The following is a 23,023-nucleotide window of genomic DNA, read 5'->3' as shown; positions in this document are numbered from 1 at the left end:
TATATATATATATATATATATATATATATATATATATATATATATATATATATATATGTATGTGTGTGTGTGTGTGTGTGTGTAGTAGTGGTAGTGGTAGTATTTTTTTAGTCCAAATACTACTAGAGTGCATTGAGTTGGACCGTGACGTCATCGTTATGTAGGGACTTGCCCGCCCCCTGGGGGGGGTCTCCTGCTCCTCGCCAGGAGTGGGCGATACTGTAACGTTTGGTATCGATCCAATAACAAGACAGTGCCGGTGTTGCAATACGCTAAAAAAAACAACAACTAATATGTTAGGCATATAAAACAAAATGATATACAGTACTTCTCAACAAACACATTTACAAGCAATTAAACAGTATTTAAAAATGTACAATACCATTTTAAAAATGGTTATTTTGGAAATAATTGCATCATTTCGGCCTCAGATTAGGGATGTCCGATAATGACTTTTTGCCGATATCCGATATTCCGATATTGTCCAACCCTTTAATTACCGATACCGATATCAACCGATACCGATATCAACCGATATATGCAGTCGTGGAATTAACACATTATTATGCCTAATTTGGACAACCAGGTATGGTGAAGATAAGGTACTTTTTAAAAAAATAAAATAAAATAAGATAACTAAATTAAAAACATTTCTTGAATAAAAATGAAAGTAAAACAATATAAAAACAGTTACATAGAAACTAGTAATGAATGAAAATGAGTAAAATGAAGTGTTAAAGGTTAGTACTATTAGTGGAGCAGCAGCACGCACAATCATGTGTGCTTACGGACTGTATCCCTTGCAGACTGTATTGATATATATTGATATATAATGTAGGAACCAGAATATTGATAACAGAAAGAAATGGGGGGAGGGAGGGAGGTTTTTTTGGGTTGGTGCACTAATTGTAAGTGTATCTTGTGTTTTTATGTTGATTTAATAAAAATAAAAAACGATACAGATAATAAAAAAAACGATACCGATAATTTCCGATATTACATTTTAACGCATTAAAACATCCCTACCTCAGATCAAAACAAACATTTGAAGTATCGCCCATCTCCACGTAATTCGACATGATTGATATTTGGATCGATCCAACCACTCCGACTCTTCTCCCTTCCGCCCGCTACCAGGAGTGGACAATACTGTAGATTTTGGTATCGACCCAATAACAAGTCGACCCCCCCACCCTCCCACAAACTATTATAGACAAAGAAAACAAAATGACATACAATATTTATCAACAACACCTTTAACAATGTCTAAGTACAATAGTAATGCATTGTTTCAGAATCAATTAGTTCACAATTTTCATGTCACCTAACAAAAACAAGTATTTGTTTGAACAAATTCAAGGGTAACATTCTTCAAAGATCTTAAAATAAAATCTAAGTATCGGCTTTTAAATCAAAACAAACATATGAAGTACCGCTAATCGCTAAACTGTACCAACTTGGTATCGAGTTGGTCGACATTTGGATCCACCCACCCACCGAACTCTTCGCGCCCCTGCCGGCCCCGCCCCCCTGAGATAAAGCCCAGGGTACGTGAAGGCAGCACCGAGTCAGCACAAGTATAAAGCCCCAGGGTACGTGAAGGCAACACAAATAGAGGACTAACGAGGACTTCTCCCCGCCGCCGCCGTCACCACCACCACCTTTCTTCCAGTCCCACCACCACCTTTCTTCCAGTCCCACCACCACCTTTCTTCCAGTCCCACCGCCACCTTTCTTCCAGTCCCGCCGAGTCGCTCCGTCTTCGGTCTCTGGAGCCCCACCGAGGAGTCAACGTCCTGCCCGCGGGAGGAGCAGCTCTCACAGCCGCCCTCAGAGCACTTTGGCCGGGGGAGTTTCAAAGGAGGTAAGTCTGCTGCTTTCTTAGTGCGTCCACTTTGTTTACACTCAGGAATATTTGTATTTACTACTAGTAGTACTTTGTTGTACTTGCAGTACTTTGTTGTACTAGTAGTACTTTGTTGTACTTGCAGTACTTTGTTGTACTAGTTGTACTTTGTTGTACTAGTAGTACTTTGTTGTAGTAGTAGTACTTTGTTGTACTAGTAGTACTTTGTGTAGTAGTAGTACTTTGTTGTACTTGTAGTACTTTGTTGTACTTGTAGTACTTTGTTGTACTTGTAGTACTTTGTTGTAGTAGTAGTACTTTGTTGTACTTGCAATACTTTGTTGTACTAGTAGTACTTTGTTGTAGTAGTAGTACTTTGTTGTACTAGTAGTACTTTGTTGTGGTAGTAGTACTTTGTTGTACTTCAATCAATCAATCAATCAATGTTTATTTATATAGCCCTAAATCACTAGTGTCTCAAAGGGCTGTACAAGCCACAACGACATCCTCGGTGTCGAGTGGGTCTGATATAATATTGTGAAAGTCCAACACATCAGCGAAAGTCCAGTCCATGGTGGGGCCAGCGGGAACCATCCCGAGTGGAGACGGGTCAGCAGCGTAGAGATGTCCCCATCTGATGGACAGGCTGGCGGTCCACCCCGGAGCAGAGTAGAAAAGAAAAGAAAAGAAACGGCAGATCAACTGGTCTAAAAAGGGAGTCTATTTAAAGGCTAGAGTATACAAATGAGTTTTAAGATGAGACTTAAATGCTTCTACTGAGGTAGCATCTCTAACTTTTACTTGTAGTACTTTGTTGTACTAGTTGTACTTTGTTGTAGTAGTAGTACTTTGTTGTACTTGTAGTACTTTGTTGTACTAGTAGTACTTTGTTGTAGTAGTAGTACTTTGTTGTACTTGCAGTACTTTGTTGTACTTGCAGTACTTTGTTGTACTTGCAGTACTGCACTGTTGTTGACTCCATGCAAGTGAGTGACATCAACATCTGCTTTGCTTCTCATTACTTTCACACTTTATTCACTTTATCACCTCTTTTCTACATCAAAACATCTGCTCCTCATACGTGCCTCTGTTGGGTGAGCCCCTTACAAGGACTAATCAATCATTAATGCGATCGCTCCTCTCGCAGGTTCTTTGTGATAACCAACACATTTCACAACAGAAATTATTAGGACGAATCTGAATAATAAATGAAGTCTAAAACCACGTAAAGCTTGCTAAACTGCGACTATGTTTGTGTGTTGTAAACAAAGACGTGTCATTTTAATTGATGCGATCGCTCCACTCGCGTGTTCTCGATGATTACCAACACATTTCCCACAAAATAAATAGTAATACGTAAAGCCAAACCCCACGTAAACCTCACTCAGCCGTGACTACATTTGTGTGTTGTAAACAAAGGCGTGTCATTTAAATAATTCGATTGCTCCTCTCGCAGGTTCTTTGTGATAACCAACACATTCCACAACAGAAATAAATATTAGGAATCTGAATAATAAATGAAGTCTAAAACCACGTAAAGCTTGCTAAGCTGCAACTATATGTGTGTGTCGTAAAGAAAGACGTTTAATTTTAATTAATGCGATTGCTCCACATGCATGGTCTCGATGATTACCAACACATTTCCCATAAAACAAATAGTAAGGCTAAATAATACGTAAAGTCAAAACCCACGTAAACCTCGCACTGCTGCGACTACATTTGTGTGTTGTAAACAAAGGCATGCCATTTAATTAATGCGATCGCTCCTCTCGCAGGTTATTTGTGATAAACAACACATTCCACAACAGAAATAAATATTAGGAATCTGAATAATAAATTAAGTCTAGAACCACGTAAAGCTTGCTAAGTTGCGACTATGTTTGTGTGTCATAAAGAAAGACATGTCATTAATTAATGCGATTGCTCCACTTGCGTGTTCTCAATGATTACCAACACATTTCCATAGAAATATATAGTAAGACTGAATAATATGTAATGTCCAAAAACCTTGCACTGCTGCGACTACATTTGTGTGTTCTAAACAAAGGCATGTCATTTAATGAATGCGATCGCTCCTCTCGCAGGTTATTTGTGATAACCAACACATTCCACAACAGAAGTAAATAGTAGGAATCTGAATAATAAATGAAGTCTAAAACCACGTAAAGCTTGCTAAGCTGCGAATATGTTTGTGTGTTGTAAACAAAGGCGTGTCATTTTAATTGATGTGATCGCTCCACTCGCATGTCCTTCGTGATTATCAACATGTTTCCCACAAAATAAATAGTAAGACTGAATAATACGTAATGTCCAAACCCACACAAATGTAGTCGCACTGCTGTGTCTACATTTGTAAGGAAATGAATTTCATTTCATTAATGCGATCGCTCCTCTCACAGGTTGTACTTAATAACTGATACATTTCACAAAACATCATTAATTAGACTCTGAATAATACGGAAAGTCTACACCCATGTAAAGCTCGCACCGCTGCGACTATATCTGTGTGTTGTAAAGAAAGGCATGTCATTTAATCAATGCGATCGCTCCTCTTGCAGGTTCTTTGTGATAACCGACACATTTCACAACAGAAATAAATAGTAGGAATCTGAATAATAAATGAAGTCTAAAACCATATAAAGCTTGCTAAGCTGCGAATATGTTTGTGTGTTGTAAATAAAGGCGTGTCATTTTAATTAATGTGATCGCTCCACTCGCATGTCCTTCGTGATTATCAACATGTTTCCCACAAAATAAATAGTAAGACTGAATAATACGTAATGTCCAAACCCACACAAATGTAGTCGCACTGCTGTGACTACATTTGTAAAGAAATGTATTTCATTTCATTAATGCGATCGCTCCTCTCACAGGTTGTACTTAATAACTGATACATTTCACAAAACATCATTAATTAGACTCTGAATAATACGGAAAGTCTACACCCATGTAAAGCTCGCACCGCTGCGACTATATCTGTGTGTTGTAAAGAAAGGCATGTCATTTAATCAATGCGATCGCTCCTCTTGCAGGTTCTTTGTGATAACCGACACATTTCACAACAGAAATAAATAGTAGGACTTTGAAAATTATATGAAGTCTAAAACCACGTAAAGCTCGCTAAGTCGTGACTACATTTGTGTGTTGTGAAGGAAGACGTGTCATTTAATTAATGCGATCGCTCCACTCGCAGGTTCATCATGATTAACAACACATTTGACAACAGAAATAAACAGTAAGACTCTAATATGTAAAGTCTAAACCCACGTTTAGCTCGCTAAGTCACGACTACATTTGTGTGTGGTAAAGAAAGACGTGTCATTTAATTAATGCGATCGCTCCACTCGCAGGTTCATCATGATTAACACATTTGACAACAGAAATAAACAGTAAGACTCTAATGTGTAAAGTCTAAACCCACGTATAGCCCGCTAAACGGCGACTACATTTGTGTGTGGTAAAGAAAGACGTGTCATTGGATGAATGCGATCGCTCCTCCTGCAGGAAGATAATGTCAGTCTTAACTTGCACCCAGAAATGATCAGAAGCAGTGGATAAAATGATGTGAGTTTGGAGCCGCACAAAAGGATTAAAAGTGATATTAAAGGTTAGGAGAAATAAGACTTTGTAGTAAAGTCTCTTTTGGGGCCCTTATTTTCTTCCACACTTGGGGTCTGATCCACTAAGATCCAAATACCAGGCGCTAAACAGCGTGTGCAAACATCAAATTGTGTGTACTATTGGTGTTGCATGTGATCTACTAAGACTGCATGACAACAGGTGCAGAGCGCCTCATTTGAAGGATGTATTTGTGTGTGCCACGCGGCTCTCACCATGGAAACACTCATCTTCTGCACATTCATGTTATCTTGCCCCGACCTGTGGCATTTTGCTATGTTTTCAAACATGCGGCAGACACGCACGACTTTTTATGGGCATTTTAGAAGCACTCCTGCAGTGCATCTACAATGGAACCGGCTTTTTTTTTATCACCCTGAGCATGCCTAGAATGTTCCAGACGCAAGAAAATTACATTTAAAGTCATTTAAAAAAAGCAGACACTACAACATAAGAGTTGAATTAGTTGTAATCATCCCTGTAGCTATAAAATGATATTGCTGAATAGACCATATGTTTTTGACAGTCCATATATGTTGGTGAGCATACCAGGGCTGGGAATCTTTGGCAAACTTAGATTAGATTCTCGATTCAAAACAATGGTTGATTCAAAATCGGTACTTTTTGATAACATTGGGTGACAGTTCTGTGATTAACTACTTTCTTCCACAAAATAAACAACTCTGGTAAATTTTAATATTTTTTATATTACATATTTTGTTGTATAAAACACTGGCCATACAGCAACAGATGATATCTGTCTATTACCCGACACCTGACATGTTAGCTACCTCGCTTTGTTTATAATGTCTATCTTCTGCTGGATCTACTCTCTATTTCATGCTGCAGCTGTTATATATATTAATGCTGTTGTAACACGTGGCTTGACATGGTCTTGCTGAAATAAGCAGGGGCGTCCATGATAACGTTGCTTGGATGGCAACATATGTTGCTCCAAAAGCTGTATGTACCTTTCAGCATTAATATATAATATAATATATCAGTATATATCATATACTATACATATATTATGTAAATATTACATATATGTTATATTTTATATTGCTACTACGGTACATTTATCCCATTCATTGTCAATGGGGAGAAAATTACTGGAAATTCCAGAAAAAAACGGACATTTTGGGACAGGATGGTTAAAAGGTTGGAATTGGGTTTAAAAATGGTGCAAAATTGTGAGAATTTAGGACATTGTAGAACTATGAATATGTCAATCAATCAATCAATCAATCAATCAATCAATCAATCAAAGTTTACTTATATAGCCCTAAATCAGGAGTGTCTCAAAGGGCTGCACAAGCCACAACCACATCCTGAGCTCAGATCCCAATTCAGGGCAAAAAATAACTCAACCCAATGGGATGACAATGAGAAACCTTGTCATCCCATGTCTATTCATTTGAATGGGGATTTCCTGGAAATTTGGTAAATTCAGGAAACCTGGGAATTTATGAAAATATTGATACTGGCACAATTGTCCTAGGTGATATAAACGAGTTGGTCTTGGAATTTTTGGAATCGGTTGAAAAATGTTGACGTGGTAACAGTTTGAATCGAGAAAGTATTTCGGAATTCCTGGAATTTCGGGAAAACAGTGAATTTGTAGAAGAGAAAAATAATAGCAGCGTTTGTTGTCCCAACTAAGAGGGATGTTTCGAAGGTGGAGCGGTCAGAAACGGTTGAAAAATGTGGACTGTGAAAACTTTCCAGGAAAAGGTGAAAATAGGACTTTGGAAAACCGGGAACTCCTGGAAAATGTTTTTGAACTTGGAAAATGGTGGTTTGATTGTCCAAGGTGAGTGGAGTGTGTGGATGTTGGAACGGTTTGAATGGAATGAGAATTGTGGGATATGGAGTCCATTGTATATTTCCCATTCATTGTCAATGGAGAGAAAATTCCTGGAAATTCCAGAAAAAAACTGAAATTTTGGGAAAGGATGGTTAAAAGGTTGGAATTGGGTTTAAAAATGGTGCAAAATTGTGAGATTGTAAGGCATTGTAGAACTATGAATATGTCCATTCATTTGAATGGGAATTTCCTGGAAATTTGGTAATTTCAGGAAAACTGGGAATTTATGAAAATATTGATACTGGCACAATTGTCCCAGATGATATAGACGGGTTGGTCTTGGAATTTTTGGAATCGGTTGAAAAATGTTGACGTGGTAACAGTTTGAATTGAGAGAGTATTTCGGAATTCCTGGAATTTCGGGAAAATGGTGAATTTGTAGAAGAGGAAAAAAATTGCAGCGTTTGTTGTCCCAACTAAGAGGAATGTTTCGAAGGCGGAGTGGTCAGAAACGGTTGAAAAATGTGGACTGTGAAAACTTTCCAGGAAAAGGTGAAAATAGGACTTTGGAAAACCGGGAACTCCTGGAAAATGTTTTTGAACTTGGAAAATGGTGGTTTGATTGTCCAGGGTGAGTGGAGTGTGTGGATGTTGGAACGGTTTAAATGGGATGAGAATTGTGGGATATGGAGTCGATTGTATATTTCCCATTCATTGTCAATGGGGAGAAAATTCCTGGAAATTCCAGAAAAAAACTGAAATTTTGGGAAAGTATTGGTCAAAAGGTTGGAATTGGGTGTAAAAATGGTGCAAAATTGTGAGAATTTAGGGCATTGTAGAACTATGAATATGTCCATTCATTTGAATGGGAATTTCCTGGAAATTTGGTAATTTCAGGAAATCTGGGAATTTATGAAAATATTGATACTGGCACAATTGTCCTAGATGATATAAACGGGTTGGTCTTGGAATTTTTGGAATCGGTTGAAAAATGTTGACGTGGTAACAGTTTGAATTGAGAGAGTATTTCGGAATTCCTGGAATTTCGGGAAAATGGTGAATTTGTAGAAGAGAAAAAAAATTGCAGCGTTTGTTGTCCCAACTAAGAGGAATGTTTCGGAGGTGGAGCGGTCAGAAACGGTAGAAAAATGTAGACTGTGAAAACTTTCCAGGAGGAGGTGAAAACCGGGAATTCCTGGAAAAAAAATTTGAACTTTGAAAATAGTGGTTTGATTGTCCAGGGTGAGTGGAGTGTGTGGATGTTGGAACGGTTTGAATCAGATGAGAATTGTGGGATATGGAGTCGATTGTATATTTCCCATTCATTGTCAATAGGGAGAAAATTCCTGGAAATTCCAGAAAAAAACGAAAATTTTGGGAAAGGGTGGTTAAAAGGTTGGAATTGGGTTTAAAAATGGTGCAAAATTGTGAGAATTTAGGGCATTGTAGAACTATGAATATGTCCATTCATTTGAATGGGAATTTCCTGGAAATTTCAGGAAATCTGGGAATTTATGAAAATATTGATACTGGCACAATTGTCCTAGATGATATAGACGGGTTGGTCTTGGAATTTTTGGAATCAGTTGAAAAATGTTGACGTGGTAACAGTTTGAATTGAGAAAGTATTCCAGAATTCCTGGAATTTCAGGGAAAACGGTGAATTTTTACAAGAGGAAAACAAATTGCAGCGTTTGTTGTCCCAGCTAAGAGGAATGTTTCGAAGGTGGAGCGGTCAGAAACGGTTGAAAAATGTGGACTGTGAAAACTTTCCAGGAAGAGGTGAAAATAGGGCTTTGGAAAACCTGGAATTCCTGGAAAATGTTTTTGAACTTTGAAAATAGTGGTTAGATTGTCCAGGGTGAGTGGAGTGTGTGGATGTTGGAACGGTTTGAATGAGATGAGAATTGTGGGATATGGAGTCCATTGTATATTTCCCATTCATTGTCAAAAGGGAGAAAATTACTGGAAATTCCAGAAAAAACGAAAATTTTGGGAAAGGATGGTTAAAAGGTTGGAATTGGGTTTAAAAATGGTGCAACATTGTGAGAATTTAGGGCATTGTAGAACTATGAATATGTCCATTCATTTGAATGGGAATTTCCTGGAAATTTGGTAATTTCAGGAAATCTGGGAATTTATGAAAATATTGATACTGGCACAATTGTCCTAGATGATATAGACGGGTTGGTCTTGGAATTTTTGGAATCAGTTGAAAAATGTTGACGTGGTAACAGTTTGAATTGAGAAAGTATTCCAGAATTCCTGGAATTTCGGGAAAACGGTGAATTTGTAGAAGAGAAAAAAAATAGCAGCGTTTGTTGTCCCAACTAAGAGGAATGTTTCGGAGGTGGAGCGGTCAGAAACGGTAGAAAAATGTAGACTGTGAAAACTTTCCAGGAGGAGGTGAAAACCGGGAATTCCTGGAAAAAAAATTTGAACTTTGAAAATAGTGGTTTGATGGTCCAGGGTGAGTGGAGTGTGTGGATGTTGGAACGGTTTGAGTCGGATGAGAATTGTGGGATATGGAGTCGATTGTATATTTCCCATTCATTGTCAATGGGGAGAAAATTCCTGGAAATTCCAGAAAAAAACTGACATTTTGGGAAAGGACGGGTCAAAAGGTTGGAATTGGGTATCAAAATGGTGCAACATTGTGAGAATTTAGGGCATTGTAGAACTATGAATATGTCCATTCATTTGAATGGGAATTTCCTGGAAATTTGGTAATTTCAGGAAACCTGGGAATTAATGAAAATATTGATAGCGGCACAATTGTCCTAGATGATATAAACGGGTTGGTCTTGGAATTTTTGGAATCGGTTGAAAAATGTTGCATGGTAACAGTTTGAATTGAGAGAGTATTTTGGAATTCCTGGAATTTCGGGAAAACTGAATTTGTAGAAGAGAAAAAAAATAGCAGCGTTTGTTGTCCCAACTAAGAGGAATGTTTCGAAGGCGGAGTGGTCAGAAACGGTAGAAAAATGTAGACTGTGAAAACTTTCCAGGAGGAGGTGAAAAACGGGAATTCCTGGAAAAAAAATTTGAACTTTGAAAATAGTGGTTTGATGGTCCAGGGTGAGTGGAGTGTGTGGATGTTGGAACGGTTTGAGTCGGATGAGAATTGTGGGATATGGAGTCCATTGTATATTTCCCATTCATTGTCAATAGGGAGAAAATTCCTGGAAATTCCAGAAAAAAACGAACATTTTGGGAAAGGATGGTTAAAAGTTTGGAATTGGGTTTAAAAATGGTGCAACATTGTGAGAATTTAGGGCATTGTAGAACTATGAATATGTCCATTCATTTGAATGGGAAATTCCTGGAAATTTCAGGAAATCTGGGAATTTATGAAAATATTGATACTGGCACAATTGTCCTAGATTATATAAACGGGTTGGTCTTGGAATTTTTGGAATCAGTTGAAAAATGTTGACGTGGTAACAGTTTGAATTGAGAAAGTATTCCAGAATTCCTGGAATTTCAGGGAAAACTGTGAATTTGTACAAGAGGAAAACAAATTGCAGCGTTTGTTGTCCCAACTAAGAGGAATGTTTCGGAGGTGGAGCTGTCGGAAACGGTTGAAAAATGTGGATTGTGAAAACTTTCCAGGAAGAGGTGAAAATAGGGCTTTGGAAAACCGGGAATTCCTGGAAAATGTTTTTGAACTTTGAAAATAGTGGTTAGATTGTCCAGGGTGAGTGGAGTGTGTGGATGTTGGAACACTTCTAACAGGTAGAGAAATGTGCATGTTGGGAAATTGGCCTGTTCATTTCCAGTGGGCAAACCGGGAATTCTGGGTAATCCGGGATATTTTTTCACGATGCTCGGTCCAGCCCAACGTTTTGATACTGGAACACTTCCGACCTTTGGTGTGCTGCCAAACCTTTGTGGCCTAACAATAATAAATAGCTGACTTTTGGGTGTAAAATCTCATAAGACTTGTATTGTGTAGTGCACTTAATATGTATGTGTGGACACTGAGGCTGAATAAGTACAGTATACTGTGTGCACTTACTGTAAATAACCATTGCAATGTTTGATCTTCTCTCCTTATTGATGGTCAATCACAACCACTGGAGTTAGCCCCGCCCCTTCCACCTTGTAGGGCACGACGCACTCCTCGTTTGTGAAGTGCACTGCACTTTCCAGTGTGAGTGCACTCAAAACGCCGGCGAGTGCGCCAATTGGAACGCACGCCAAGATTGCAGAGCGGAATGAAAATGGCGAGTGTGCAGCGCCCCTAAAAGTCGCCATCTGGGATTTTACGCAGAAGGGGCGGGGCTACCAAACCTCTCCAAACCTAAAAAGGAGAGAAGAAGAAGCAGCAAGTATGCATACACAGTGTACTTCACTAACCATTCAAGTAAAGTATTTCTGGTATTTGCTGTAATAATTGGACTGAAAATCTCCTTCTGGTCTTTTTACAAATTAATTCTTAGAAAAAAACTATTTTATTTGTTATTCATTCTAAATCAATTAATCGTTTTCCTAAATAAAAAAATAAAAAAGTACCGTAAATTCCAGACTATAAACCACTACTTTTTCCTACGCTTTGAACCCTGCGGCTCATAAAAGGGTGCGGCTAATTTATAGATTTTTCGTAATGTTTTGTGCTCAATAGTTTTCACCAGCGGAGGCACTGAAAAGTCGCGCTGCTGTTTGTGCCACGGCGCCATCTTTTGGACGAGTTCGCTCACTGCGGGAATTGCTGGTTAAAAATGCATTTCCTGTTTCGTCCTTTGAACCGGGAGTACAACTGCCCGTAGCGTTCTCTACTCGAAAGCATTCTTCATTCGTCACTCCATTTTGTAAGTGTTACAATATAACTAAAACAATTCTTGCCAGCATTAGCTAATATGCTAACAGGTTTGCGAGTGTATGTGTAAGTATTTTTGTATTGTTTCACTTTCACAAATTCCTCAGTGAATTCAGCAAAACGTCAGCGTGGAGTTATTGAGTCTGTTTAGCTGAGTGGAGAGCTAGCTTGCACAGCTAGCGGGGCCATGACCATGACTTCTGTTTTGTTTGACTCGCCGTTTTACTGCCTTGTTACAGACACCGTTTGGAAACAATTAAGGTATGTAAATATATTTGTATTTATTTTCAAGAATCGACTTGTCCAGGGTGTACCCCGCCTTCCACACGAGTGCAGCTGAGATAGGCTCCAGCACCCCCCACCCCCCCGGCCCCGCCAAAACAAAAAAGGGACAAGCAGTAGAAAATGGATGGATGGATTTAAAAATATATATATTTAAAAAAATAACAGATCTTTATAAATGATGAATGGGGAGGAATAAGAATCACAATTCAGAGGATATTTCAGTGAAGTGTTTGAGGAGAAGTCACATGACCCATCAGAGTGTTGCTGCAACAAAAGCAGCGGGGGAGTCTTCTGGACTCGGACCTCCTCACCCCCCCAAACCCAAAACTTTGGGCCAGGCTTAGCTGGCCCCCCGTGTAGAGGAGCCAAAACAAGGACGCCGTCTCCGGGGTGTCATGAGGGCGGCTTGGCGGCGTGACGGATGAGCGCTCGCCGCCTCCCTCCCCCGTGTGTGTGTGTGTGTGTGTGTGTGTGTGTGTGTGTGTGTGCGTGTGTGTGTGTGTGTGTGTGTGTGTGTGTGTGTGTGTGTGTGTGTGTGTGTGTGTGTGTGTGTGTGTGTGTGTGTGTGTGTGTGTGTGTGTGTGTGTGTGTGTGTGTGTGCGCGTGTGTGTGTGCGCGTGTGCGTGTGCGTGTGTGTGTGTGGACGCCAAGTATGAAGGCAACATCTGGATGTGGTCTGGGGTCTTGAGGGGGACATGAAAGGCGGTGAACCAGTGTCAGGACCTCGCCGTGACCTTTTTACCTCTGGCACGCTACCTGGCTGCTGGGCCGCGGCCAAGGGTTCAAGGGTCGACATCAATCCAGCGAAGTGTAATATTTGTCATGATCCTCCAAAGTGACTTCCCAGACTTGGCAGCTGGCACACGCTGAAAGACTCTTTTGTCCTGCAGCCGCCTGGATGCTCCTCGCACCACTTCACCCGCCCACACCGCCGCCCTGACCCCGGGCGCCACATCTTAACCCCCGGGCGTCACGTCTTCCCCCTGCACATTTTTCTGGCGTTTGTTCTTGCCGCGTGTTTGTTTCGTGTGGGGTTGTACGCTATACCGGTGTTAGTATAGTACCGCGATACTAATCAATCATTTTTGGTACGATACCGTCTCTGAAACGTACCGGTCCCGCGCCCAAGTTGAAGTCACGCTGTGACAATGCTGCTTTTACCAGCAGAGGAGCATGTTGGGCAGCGCACACACACAGAGTACTTACAAGCAGACACAGTGTGTAGACAGAAAAGGGAGAATGGTGTAAAAAGTCAAGATAAAGGTGAAGTTATAACACTGAAACACCCTCAGGAAGAGCTGCTTAAAGACATGGCTAGCTAGCTAGTGGCTAACGTCCCTCCACAGTGTTTTAGATACTTCTAAATCACTAATCCTGGCCTTCATGGCGACAAAGTAAGTTTCTTACAAGTCCCGTTATCACTGGAGGACGAGGAATAGCTAAACATGCTTCACTACACACCGTAGCTCACCAGTGTCACAATGTAAACAAGCGCCATGGGTGGATCTACACCTGACATCCACTGTAATGATATCAAGTACAGGCGTGTATCTAGTCGATACTAATATGATTAGGTCGATATTTTTTGGCATCACAACATATTCTTTAGTTTTTTTCAAAATTCATATCATGTTTATGAAGTCAGTAAATACATCCCTGGACACATGAGGACTTTGAATATGTATGATCCTGTAACTACTTGGTATCACATCCATACCTAAATGTGTGGTATCCTCCAAAACTAATGTCAAGTATCAAAGAAGAGAAGAATAAGTGATTATTACATTTGAACAGAAGTGTAGATAGAACATGTTCAAACAGAAAATAAGCAGATATTAACAGTAAATGAACAAGTAGATTAATAATACATTTTTTACAGTTTGTCCTTCATAATGTGTACAAAATAATAGGTGTATAAATGACACAATATGTTACTGCAGACTAATTAGGAGTCTTTGTTTGTTTACTTACTACTAAAAGACAAGTTGTCTATTTTATTGAAGGACTAAATGACAATAATAAACATATGTTTCATGTACACTAACATTTTTTGTTACAATAGAGACAATAATGAAATTTTTTTGCCGTCCCCTTTATTTAGAAAAGTACCAAAATAATTTTAGTACCGGTACCAAAATATTGGTATCATTACAACACTAGTTTCGTGTTTCAATCCTTTTTTTATTACCTCTGCCAAGCACCAGCCAAGAGCTTTTATTTTGAAACTTTGTGCAGGGGTGGAGAAGCAACAGTCCATTAAGTCCAGCCAGGATTTATAGTTTTTTTTTTGACCGTGCAAGAAACTAAAACTGTTCCTCCCTAAGCCATAATAATAATAATATTAATACAGAGGGACTCCTTTATCGGATCAGTAGCGCCGCCCTCAAAAATGGAAACATATTTTATAGTGTAAATAAGGTTTGTGTAGGAGGACAAAACTTCCTAATAGTTGAATATGTTTGTGTTTATGCTTCACTGATGACAGTATTTGACCAGCACACTTTTGTCCTACTAATTTGGACAGTCCTGGAACTCACCATAGTTGTGACGCAACAGTTTTTTTACATGTACAACTTTCTCCGACGCTGCCCCAGAAAGACATGTTTTATGCCACTCTTTCTTTCTCATTTTGTCCACCAAACCTTTTATACTGTGCGTGAATGCACAAATGTGAACTTTGTTGATGTTATTGACTTGTGTGGAGTGCTAATCAGGCCAATCATGTTTGCTCAGTGCATGACTGCATGCTAACATGCTATTTAGGCTAGCTGTATGTACACATTGCATCACTATGCCTCATTTGTAGCTATATTTGAGCTCATTTAATTTCCTTTACTTATGTTAATTTATATTTGCTTGTCTCATGACACATTATCTGTATGTAATACTGGCTGCAATTATCATAGTTGTTTGTGCGCCATGGTGTTCCAGACCACAGCAAATGTTACCAAATGTTTTACAATGTTGTAAAAATGTGTAGAATAAATATTACATTTCCACATTTCTGTCAACAAAGATTTGTGTTAGCCCACATAGTCATTTTGATAGTAGGCTAATATAGCTAATATAGACACTTCCATCATGTGTTGTCTTCATTATAACACTTATACAAGACTTTTAAAGTCATTTTGATAGTAGGCTAATATAGCTAATATAGACACTTCCATCATGTGTTGTCTTCATTATAACACTTATATAAGACTTTTAAAGTCATTTTGATAGTAGGCTAATCTAGCTAAACACCTCTGCCCCCAGTGGGCGTGTGCCAACAACTCTCGGTGTGTTCCAAAGCTGCGCCTGAGTGAGTGTGTGAAGTGTGTGTGACTCCCAATGAACCCTGCAGCACTAATCCCTCTCACCAATCTAGCGCTTCCCTCCATGCCAGCAGGGGGCCCCTAAACACTTTCTCCTCCTTTGTTGACTTGGCAGGCAGAGCTGGGACTTCCTGTTGGCGAGGAGAAGGAAAGGAAAGGAGGACTGCCCAAATATTGTCCTCCTACATCTTGGAACAATGGCCAGGAGATGCACCTTCGCCTTCTTGCTGCTCGCCGCCTGCCGCCTGGCGTCCGCAGGTAAGAAGCTCACCTTCACGCCTGGGCGTGTCAGGCTGGGAGTGGGAGGGGCTTGTAAAGTGCTGACAAGTGTGTCATCAGTGGGCGTGTGGGGGGGAGGAGACTTACAGCTCAGTTGGCCTCTTTTTCTGCAACCTTTATTTTCAAAATAAAACAATACTTTCAAACTAAAAAAGGTTTTGGTCACAAATGTATTATTTGATTAGAATTTGTAATTGGTTAAAAATCTTTTTTTTTGTTACAAATAATTTTTTGTATTGAAATTATTTTTGTTTGCAAATAGTATTTTTGGTTACAAATAGATTTTTTGTGACAATTTTTTATCCTTTTTTTGTTGCATCGTTTTGTTGTTAAGAAATTATGGAACATTTTTGTTTTAAAATTATTGTTTGTTTGGAAATCGTTTTTTTTTGTTTCAATTAGTTTTCTGGGTTGCAAGTAAATATTTTTGGCTACAAAACGTTTTTTGTTTCAAAATCATTTTTAAGTAGAAAATCAGTTTTGTAGTTACACATTTTTTTGGTTATGAATCCTTTCTTTCCTGCGAAAAAAATTTTTTTGCTGCAAATAATATTAGTGTTTCTAAATATTTTTCTTCGGTGGAAATTTTTTGTTTGTTTGTTTACAAATTGTTTTTGGATTCGAGAATGTTTTTTTTTTATTACAAATATATTATATTATATTTCAAATTGGTTTTGTTTGGTTGCAAATATTTTTTTGTTGAGAATCATTTTATTGTGTTAAAATAAACATTAGATGCAACATTTTTTTCTTTTGAAATCGTTTACAAACTACTTTTGGTTAAAAATCATAATGTTGGCTGCAAACTATTATTTGTTCACAAATCATTTATTTGTTTACAAATCGTATTTTGGTTACCAATCGTATCTTTTTTGTGGGCGGGGCCTCTTCTGAACAATACGTTAGAGTCGTCCTATTGGCCAGTCTGGGTGGAAGCCACGACTACTTCCTCTTTCTACACGTTTGGAGGGGAAAACCCAAGAGGGACAAGCGGTAGAAAATGGCTTGGTGGATACCAGAGACAAGGGGTGACCATTACTGACCAATAAAAAAACTAACATTTTGGTGGGACACAAGATTGAAGTTGAGTCGTAACCAAAGGAAAAAAAGATTTGTGATCTGCAACTTTTTACTGTTTGCAAATACAAACTACACCAGCAGTGAAGTTGTGTAAATGGTAAATAAAAAGAGAATACAACAAATCCTTTTCAACTTATATTCAATTGAATAGACTGCAAAGACAAGATATTTCATGTTCACACTGAGAAACTTTCTTATTTTTTGCAAATAATCATGAAGTTAGAATTGAATGGAAGCAACACATTGCAAAAGAGGCATTTTTACCAGTGTGTTACATGGCCTTTCCTTTTAACAACACTCAGTAAAGGTTCGGGAAGTGAAGAGACACATTTTTGAAGTGGAATTCTTTCCCATTCTTGCTTGATGTACAGCTTAAGTTGTTCAACAGTCTCCCTTCTCATATTTTAGCTGCCACACATTTTCAATGTCTGGACTACAGGCAGGCCAGTCTAGTACCCGCACTCTTTTGCTATGAAGCCACACTGTTGTAACACCTGGCTTGGCATCGTCTTGCTGTAATAAGCAGGGGCGTCCATGATAATGTTCCTTGGATTGCTCCAAAAGCTGCATGTACCTTTCAGCATTAATGGTGCCTTCACAGGTGTGTAAGTTACCCATGTCTTGGGCACTAATACACCCCCATACCATCACACACTAATCACTAATACACCCCCATACCATCACACACTAATCACTAATACACCCCCATACCATCACACACTAATACACCCCCATACCATCACACACTAATCACTAATACACCCCCATACCATCACACACTAATCACTAATACACCCCCATACCATCACACATGCTGCCTTTTACACTTTCACCCTAGAACAATCCGGATGGTTCTTTTCCTCTTTGGTCCGGAGGACACCACGTCCACAGTTTCCAAATACAACTTGAAATGTGGACACGTCAGATCACAGAACACTTTTCCACTTTGTATCAGTCCATCTTAGATAAGCTCGGGTGTTGTTGACAAATGGCTTTGGCTTTGCATAGTCAAGTTTTAACTTGCACTTACAGATGTAGCGACCAACTGTAGTTACTGACAGTGGTTTTCTGAAGTGTTCCTGGGCTCATGTGGTGATATCCTTTACACACTGATGTGGCTTTTTGATGCCTGAGGGATCCAAGGTGTGTAATATCATGGCTTACCTGCAGTGATTCCTCCACATTCTCTGAAGCTTTTGATGATATTACGGAGTGTAGATGGTGAAATCCCTAAATTCCTTGTTGAGAAATGTTGTTGTTCAACAATTTGCTCAGGCATTTGTTGACAAAGTGGTGACCCTCGCCCCGTCCTTGTTTGTGAATGGAAGCTGCTTTTACACCCAATCATGGCACCCACCTGTTCCCAATTAGCCTGTTCACCTGTGGGATGTTCCTAATAAGTCTTTGATGAGCATTCCTCAGTCTTTTTTGCCACTTGTGCCAGCTTTTTTGAAACATGTTGCAGCCATTAAATTCCAAATGAGCTAATATTTGTCCAAAAATAAGAAAGTTTGTCAGTGTGAACATGAAATATCTTGTCTTTGCAGTCTATTCAGTTGAATATAAGTTGAAAAGGATTTGTCTTTTTATTTAGCATTTACACAACCTGACAACTTCGCTGCTTTTGGAGTTTCTTTTTGTTGGTTGCAACTCCATGAATTGTTGGTTGGACACAAAGTTGGAGGTTTGTGTCTTGGAGGAAGATGAAACAGGAGACGCACAGAGCGCGCTCAGTGCGTCTCTCCAGTGAATGTGAGGATGATGTCACCTCCAGCCGCCAGCTGAGGCGAGTAAGTGCGGCGTCTCTACGGCAGGAATGTTGCAGTTCTGACCTTTACTGTACAAAGAGCAGCCTTCTGCTGGCTGAGAACTGGGAACTGGACCAGCATCACCTCGACCTTTGTGAAGAATGCTCCCCAGGACAATGAGAAGACCACTTTGTCTCGCAGGACTCTTCAAGTCCGAGTCCCAGTCCGTCTTGTGTGCGTTAGAGTCGCTCTGAAAATGGCTCCGCCTCCGAGCCACGCTTGGTTTTTGTGGCGGCTTTTTTGCAGGCTGGCAACGTGTGGTTGTGGATCAGAAAAGTCTGGGTCAACGTGGCTTCTCTTGAGGGTCTGCAGGAGGTGTTGACCTGGTTGGTTGGTTGGACTATTTGAAATTAATTCTTGACATAATGCCAACACATAAATGGAGGCAGAAGAGGTTTTGCAGTCAGCAACGCTCACATTTCCAACTCCATTTGTTCACCTGGGCCTCCAGCGAGGAGGCTCCGCCCCTATCGCTACCTGTGCCAATCACCAGGCTCCGTCAGGTTCCCCGTTCTAAGCTCGCACTAATTTATGTTTAAGGGATCGGAAAAAATTTATTTTTGAAACCCAACAAAAAAAGCATACCCTCCACCTCAGAAATGTCAGGTTTACAAAGTTACCTTCAGGACCAGTTCAATATCACCGTACTCTCCGGACTATAGAGTGCACCGTTGTATAAGCCACACCCACTAAATTTTAGAAGAAAACAATATTGTCCCTATTTTAGTCGCCTCGGACTATAAGTCACAGATATATACAGTACATTGTGAAATGATTTAATGTTTGTTTACATACCTTAATTGTTTCCAAACAGTGTCTGTAACAAGGCAGTAAAACGACCAATCAAACAAAACAGAAGACATGGTCATGGACCCACTAGCTGCGCAAGCTAGCTCTCCAATCAGCTAAACAGACTCAATAACTCCACGCTGACATTTTGGTGAATTTACTGAGGAATTTGCGAAAGTGAAACAATACAAAAATAATGCAAGTTAATAATACTAACACAGACACTCGTAAATTTCTTAGCATATTAGCTAATGCTAATGATGCTAGCTTGATTACATTGCAATAGCAGTTACAAATATGCATGAAAACACTCCTACAGACATCACACATGTTAAGTTAAGTTAAAGTTAAAGTACCAATGATTGTCACACACACACTAGGTGTGGTGAAATTTGTCCTCTGCATTTGACCCATCCCCTTGGGGAGCAGTGGGCAGCAGCGGCGCCGCGCCCGGGAATCATTTTGGTGATTTAACCCCAACATGGGACACTTCAGTAAGTAAGAATAGTTTTAGTTATATTGTAAAACTTACAAACGTTGCTTGGAGTGATAAATGAAGAATCCGTACCAGTAGAAAAGCTATGAACAGTTTTACTTCCGGCTCAAGGCGTTCAGACAGGAAGTACATTTACAACCCGCGACATTTACAGTGAGTGAACTCGTCCAAAAGATGGCGCCGTAGCACAAACAATAACACACCTTTTGCCTGGGTTCCATGAAAACTACTAAACACAAGACTTAACTAAACCCATTAATTAGCTGCACCGTTTTATCCGCCGCAGTGTTCAAAGCGTAGGAAAAAAGTAATACAAATTATAATAATAACAGTACATTTAATTTATAAGCACCTTTTTAAAAAGCTCAAGGACACTTTCCAATATTCAGATACGATAATTAAAAATATAATGATAAAACAACAAAAAATAGAATCATGTACAGATAAAATAAATAAAATAAAATTATTAAACAACAAAGAATAAAATCCACATGCAAGTTACAGTGTCTTTTATACAGGTGTGTGAGGTGCACATTATGGTCTGCAATTTACAATACCACACAGTTTGATACCAGATACGTTAGCACTGACATTGCTCTTTTATTTACAAACCCGTTTCCATATGAGTTGGTAAATGGTGTTAGATGTAAATATAAACAGAATACAATGATTTGCAAATTATTTTCAAGCCATATTCAGTTGAATATGCTACAAAGACAACATATTTCATGTTCAAACTCATAAACTTTATGTTTTTTGGCAAATAATAATTAAGTTAGAATGTCATGGCTGCAACACGTGCCAAAGTAGTTGGGAAAGGGCATGTTCACCACTGTGTTACATGGCCTTTCCTTTGAACAACACTCAGTTTTGGTTTGGGAAGTGAGGAGACACATTTTTGAAGTGGAATTCTTTCCCATTCTTGCTTGATGTACAGCTTAAGTTGTTCAACAGTCCGGGGGTCTCCCTTCTCACATTGCAGGTGCCACACATTTTCAATGTCTGGACTACAGGCAGGCCAGTCTAGTACCCGCACTCTTTTACTATGAAGCCACGTTGATGGAACACGTGGCTTGGCATTGTCTTGCTGAAATAAGCAGGGGCGTCCATGGTAACGTTGCTTGGATGGCAACATATGTTGCTCCAAAAGCTGTATGTACCTTTCAGCATTAATGGTGCCTTCACAGATGTGTAAGTTACCCATGTCTTGGCCACTAATACACCCCCATACCATCACACATGCTGCCTTTTACACTTTGCGCCTAGAACAATCCGAATGGTTCTTTTCCTCTTTGGTCCGGAGGACACGACGTCCACAGTTTCCAAAAACAATTTGAAATGTGGACTCGTCAGACCACAGAACACTTTTCCACTTTGTATCAGTCCATCTTAGATGAGCTCAGGCCCAGCGAAGCCGACGGCGTTTCTGGGTGTTGTTGATAAAGGGTTTTGGCCTTGCATAGGAGAGTTTTAACTTGCACTTACAGATGTAGCGACCAACTGTAGTTACTGACAGTGGCTTTCTGAAGTGTTCCATGTGGTGATATCCTTTACACACTGATGTGGCTTGTTGATGCAGTACAGCCTGAGGGATGGAAGGTCACGGGCTTAGCTGCTTACCTGCAGTGATTTCTCCACATTCTCTCAACCCTTTGATGATATTACGGAGCGTAGATGGTGAAATCCCTCAATTCCTTGCAATAGCTGCTTGAGAAAGGTTGTTCTTAAACTGTTCAACAATTTGCTCAGGCATTTGTTGACAAAGTGGTGACCCTCGCCCCATCCTTGTTTGTGAATGACTGAGCATTTCATGGAATCTACTTTTATAGCCAATCATGGCACCCACCTGTTCCCAATTAGCCTGCTCACCTGTGGGATGTTCCAAATAAGTGTTTGATGAGCATTCCTCAACTTTATCAGTATTTATTGCCACCTTTCACAACTTCTTTGTCATGTGTTGCTGCCATCAAATTATAAAGTTAATTATTATTTGAATTTTTTTTTTTTTTATGAGTTTGAACATGAAATATGTTGTCTTTGTAGCATATTCAACTGAATATGGCTTGAAAAGGATTTGCAAATCATTGTATTCTGTTTATATTTACATCTAACACCATTTCCCAACTCATATGGAAACAGGGTTTGTAGTAGTTTTACAACATTTTTATTTAGTGGTGTTAGAACACTTTTATTGTGTTAGAACAATTTTATTTAGTGGTGTTAGAACACTTTTATTGTGTTAGAACAATTTTATTTAGTGGTGTTAGAACACTTTTATTGTGTTAGAACACTTTTATTTAGTGGTGTTAGAACACTTTTATTTAGTGGTGTTAGAACACTTTTATTGTGTTAGAACAATTTTATTTAGTGGTGTTAGAACACTTTTATTTAATGGTGTTAGAACACTTTTATTTAGTGGTGTTAGAACACTTTTATTTAGTGGTGTTAGAACACTTTTATTTAGTGGTGTTAGAACACTTTTATTTAGTGGTGTTAGAACACTTTTATTTAGTGGTGTTAGAACACTTTTATTGTGTTAGAACACTTTTATTTAGTGGTGTTAGAACACTTTTATTTAGTGGTGTTAGAACACTTTTATTTAGTGGTGTTAGAACACTTTTATTTAGTGGTGTTAGAACACTTTTATTGTGTTAGAACACTTTTATTTAGTGGTGTTAGAACACTTTTATTTAGTGGTGTTAGAACACTTTTATTTAGTGGTGTTAGAACACTTTTATTTAGTGGTGTTAGAACACTTTTATTTAATGGTGTTAGAACACTTTTATTTAGTGGTGTTAGAACACTTTTATTTAATGGTGTTAGAACACTTTTATTTAATGGTGTTAGAACACTTTTATTTAGTGGTGTTGGAACACTTTTAT

At 39.1% G+C, this 23,023-nt stretch overlaps 1 protein-coding gene and 1 long non-coding RNA gene across 3 annotated transcripts in view; both read left to right on the top strand.

Moving 5' to 3' along the window:
• The window catches only part of LOC133644450 (uncharacterized), a 153,803-nt gene that overhangs the window by 50,391 nt on the left and 80,389 nt on the right, over window positions 1-23,023 (top strand). The gene's annotated exons all lie outside the window — the stretch shown is intronic.
• LOC133644064 (transforming growth factor beta receptor type 3-like) overlaps window positions 1,581-23,023 on the top strand; it is a 99,534-nt gene continuing 78,091 nt past the window's right edge. Inside the window, exons 1-2 of the mRNA XM_062038387.1 lie at window positions 1,581-1,864; window positions 15,809-15,947. Of these exons, the coding sequence (XP_061894371.1) occupies window positions 15,887-15,947 (61 nt within the window). The 5' untranslated portion in view covers window positions 1,581-1,864; window positions 15,809-15,886. The remainder of the gene's footprint in view (window positions 1,865-15,808; window positions 15,948-23,023) is intronic.

This window comes from Entelurus aequoreus, linkage group LG27 (genome assembly GCF_033978785.1).
Source record: "Entelurus aequoreus isolate RoL-2023_Sb linkage group LG27, RoL_Eaeq_v1.1, whole genome shotgun sequence".
NCBI classification, from domain to species: Eukaryota; Metazoa; Chordata; class Actinopteri; order Syngnathiformes; family Syngnathidae; genus Entelurus; species Entelurus aequoreus.
The sequence above is the reverse complement of the archived record's forward strand: the minus strand, read 5'-3'. Positions and strand labels throughout refer to the sequence as shown.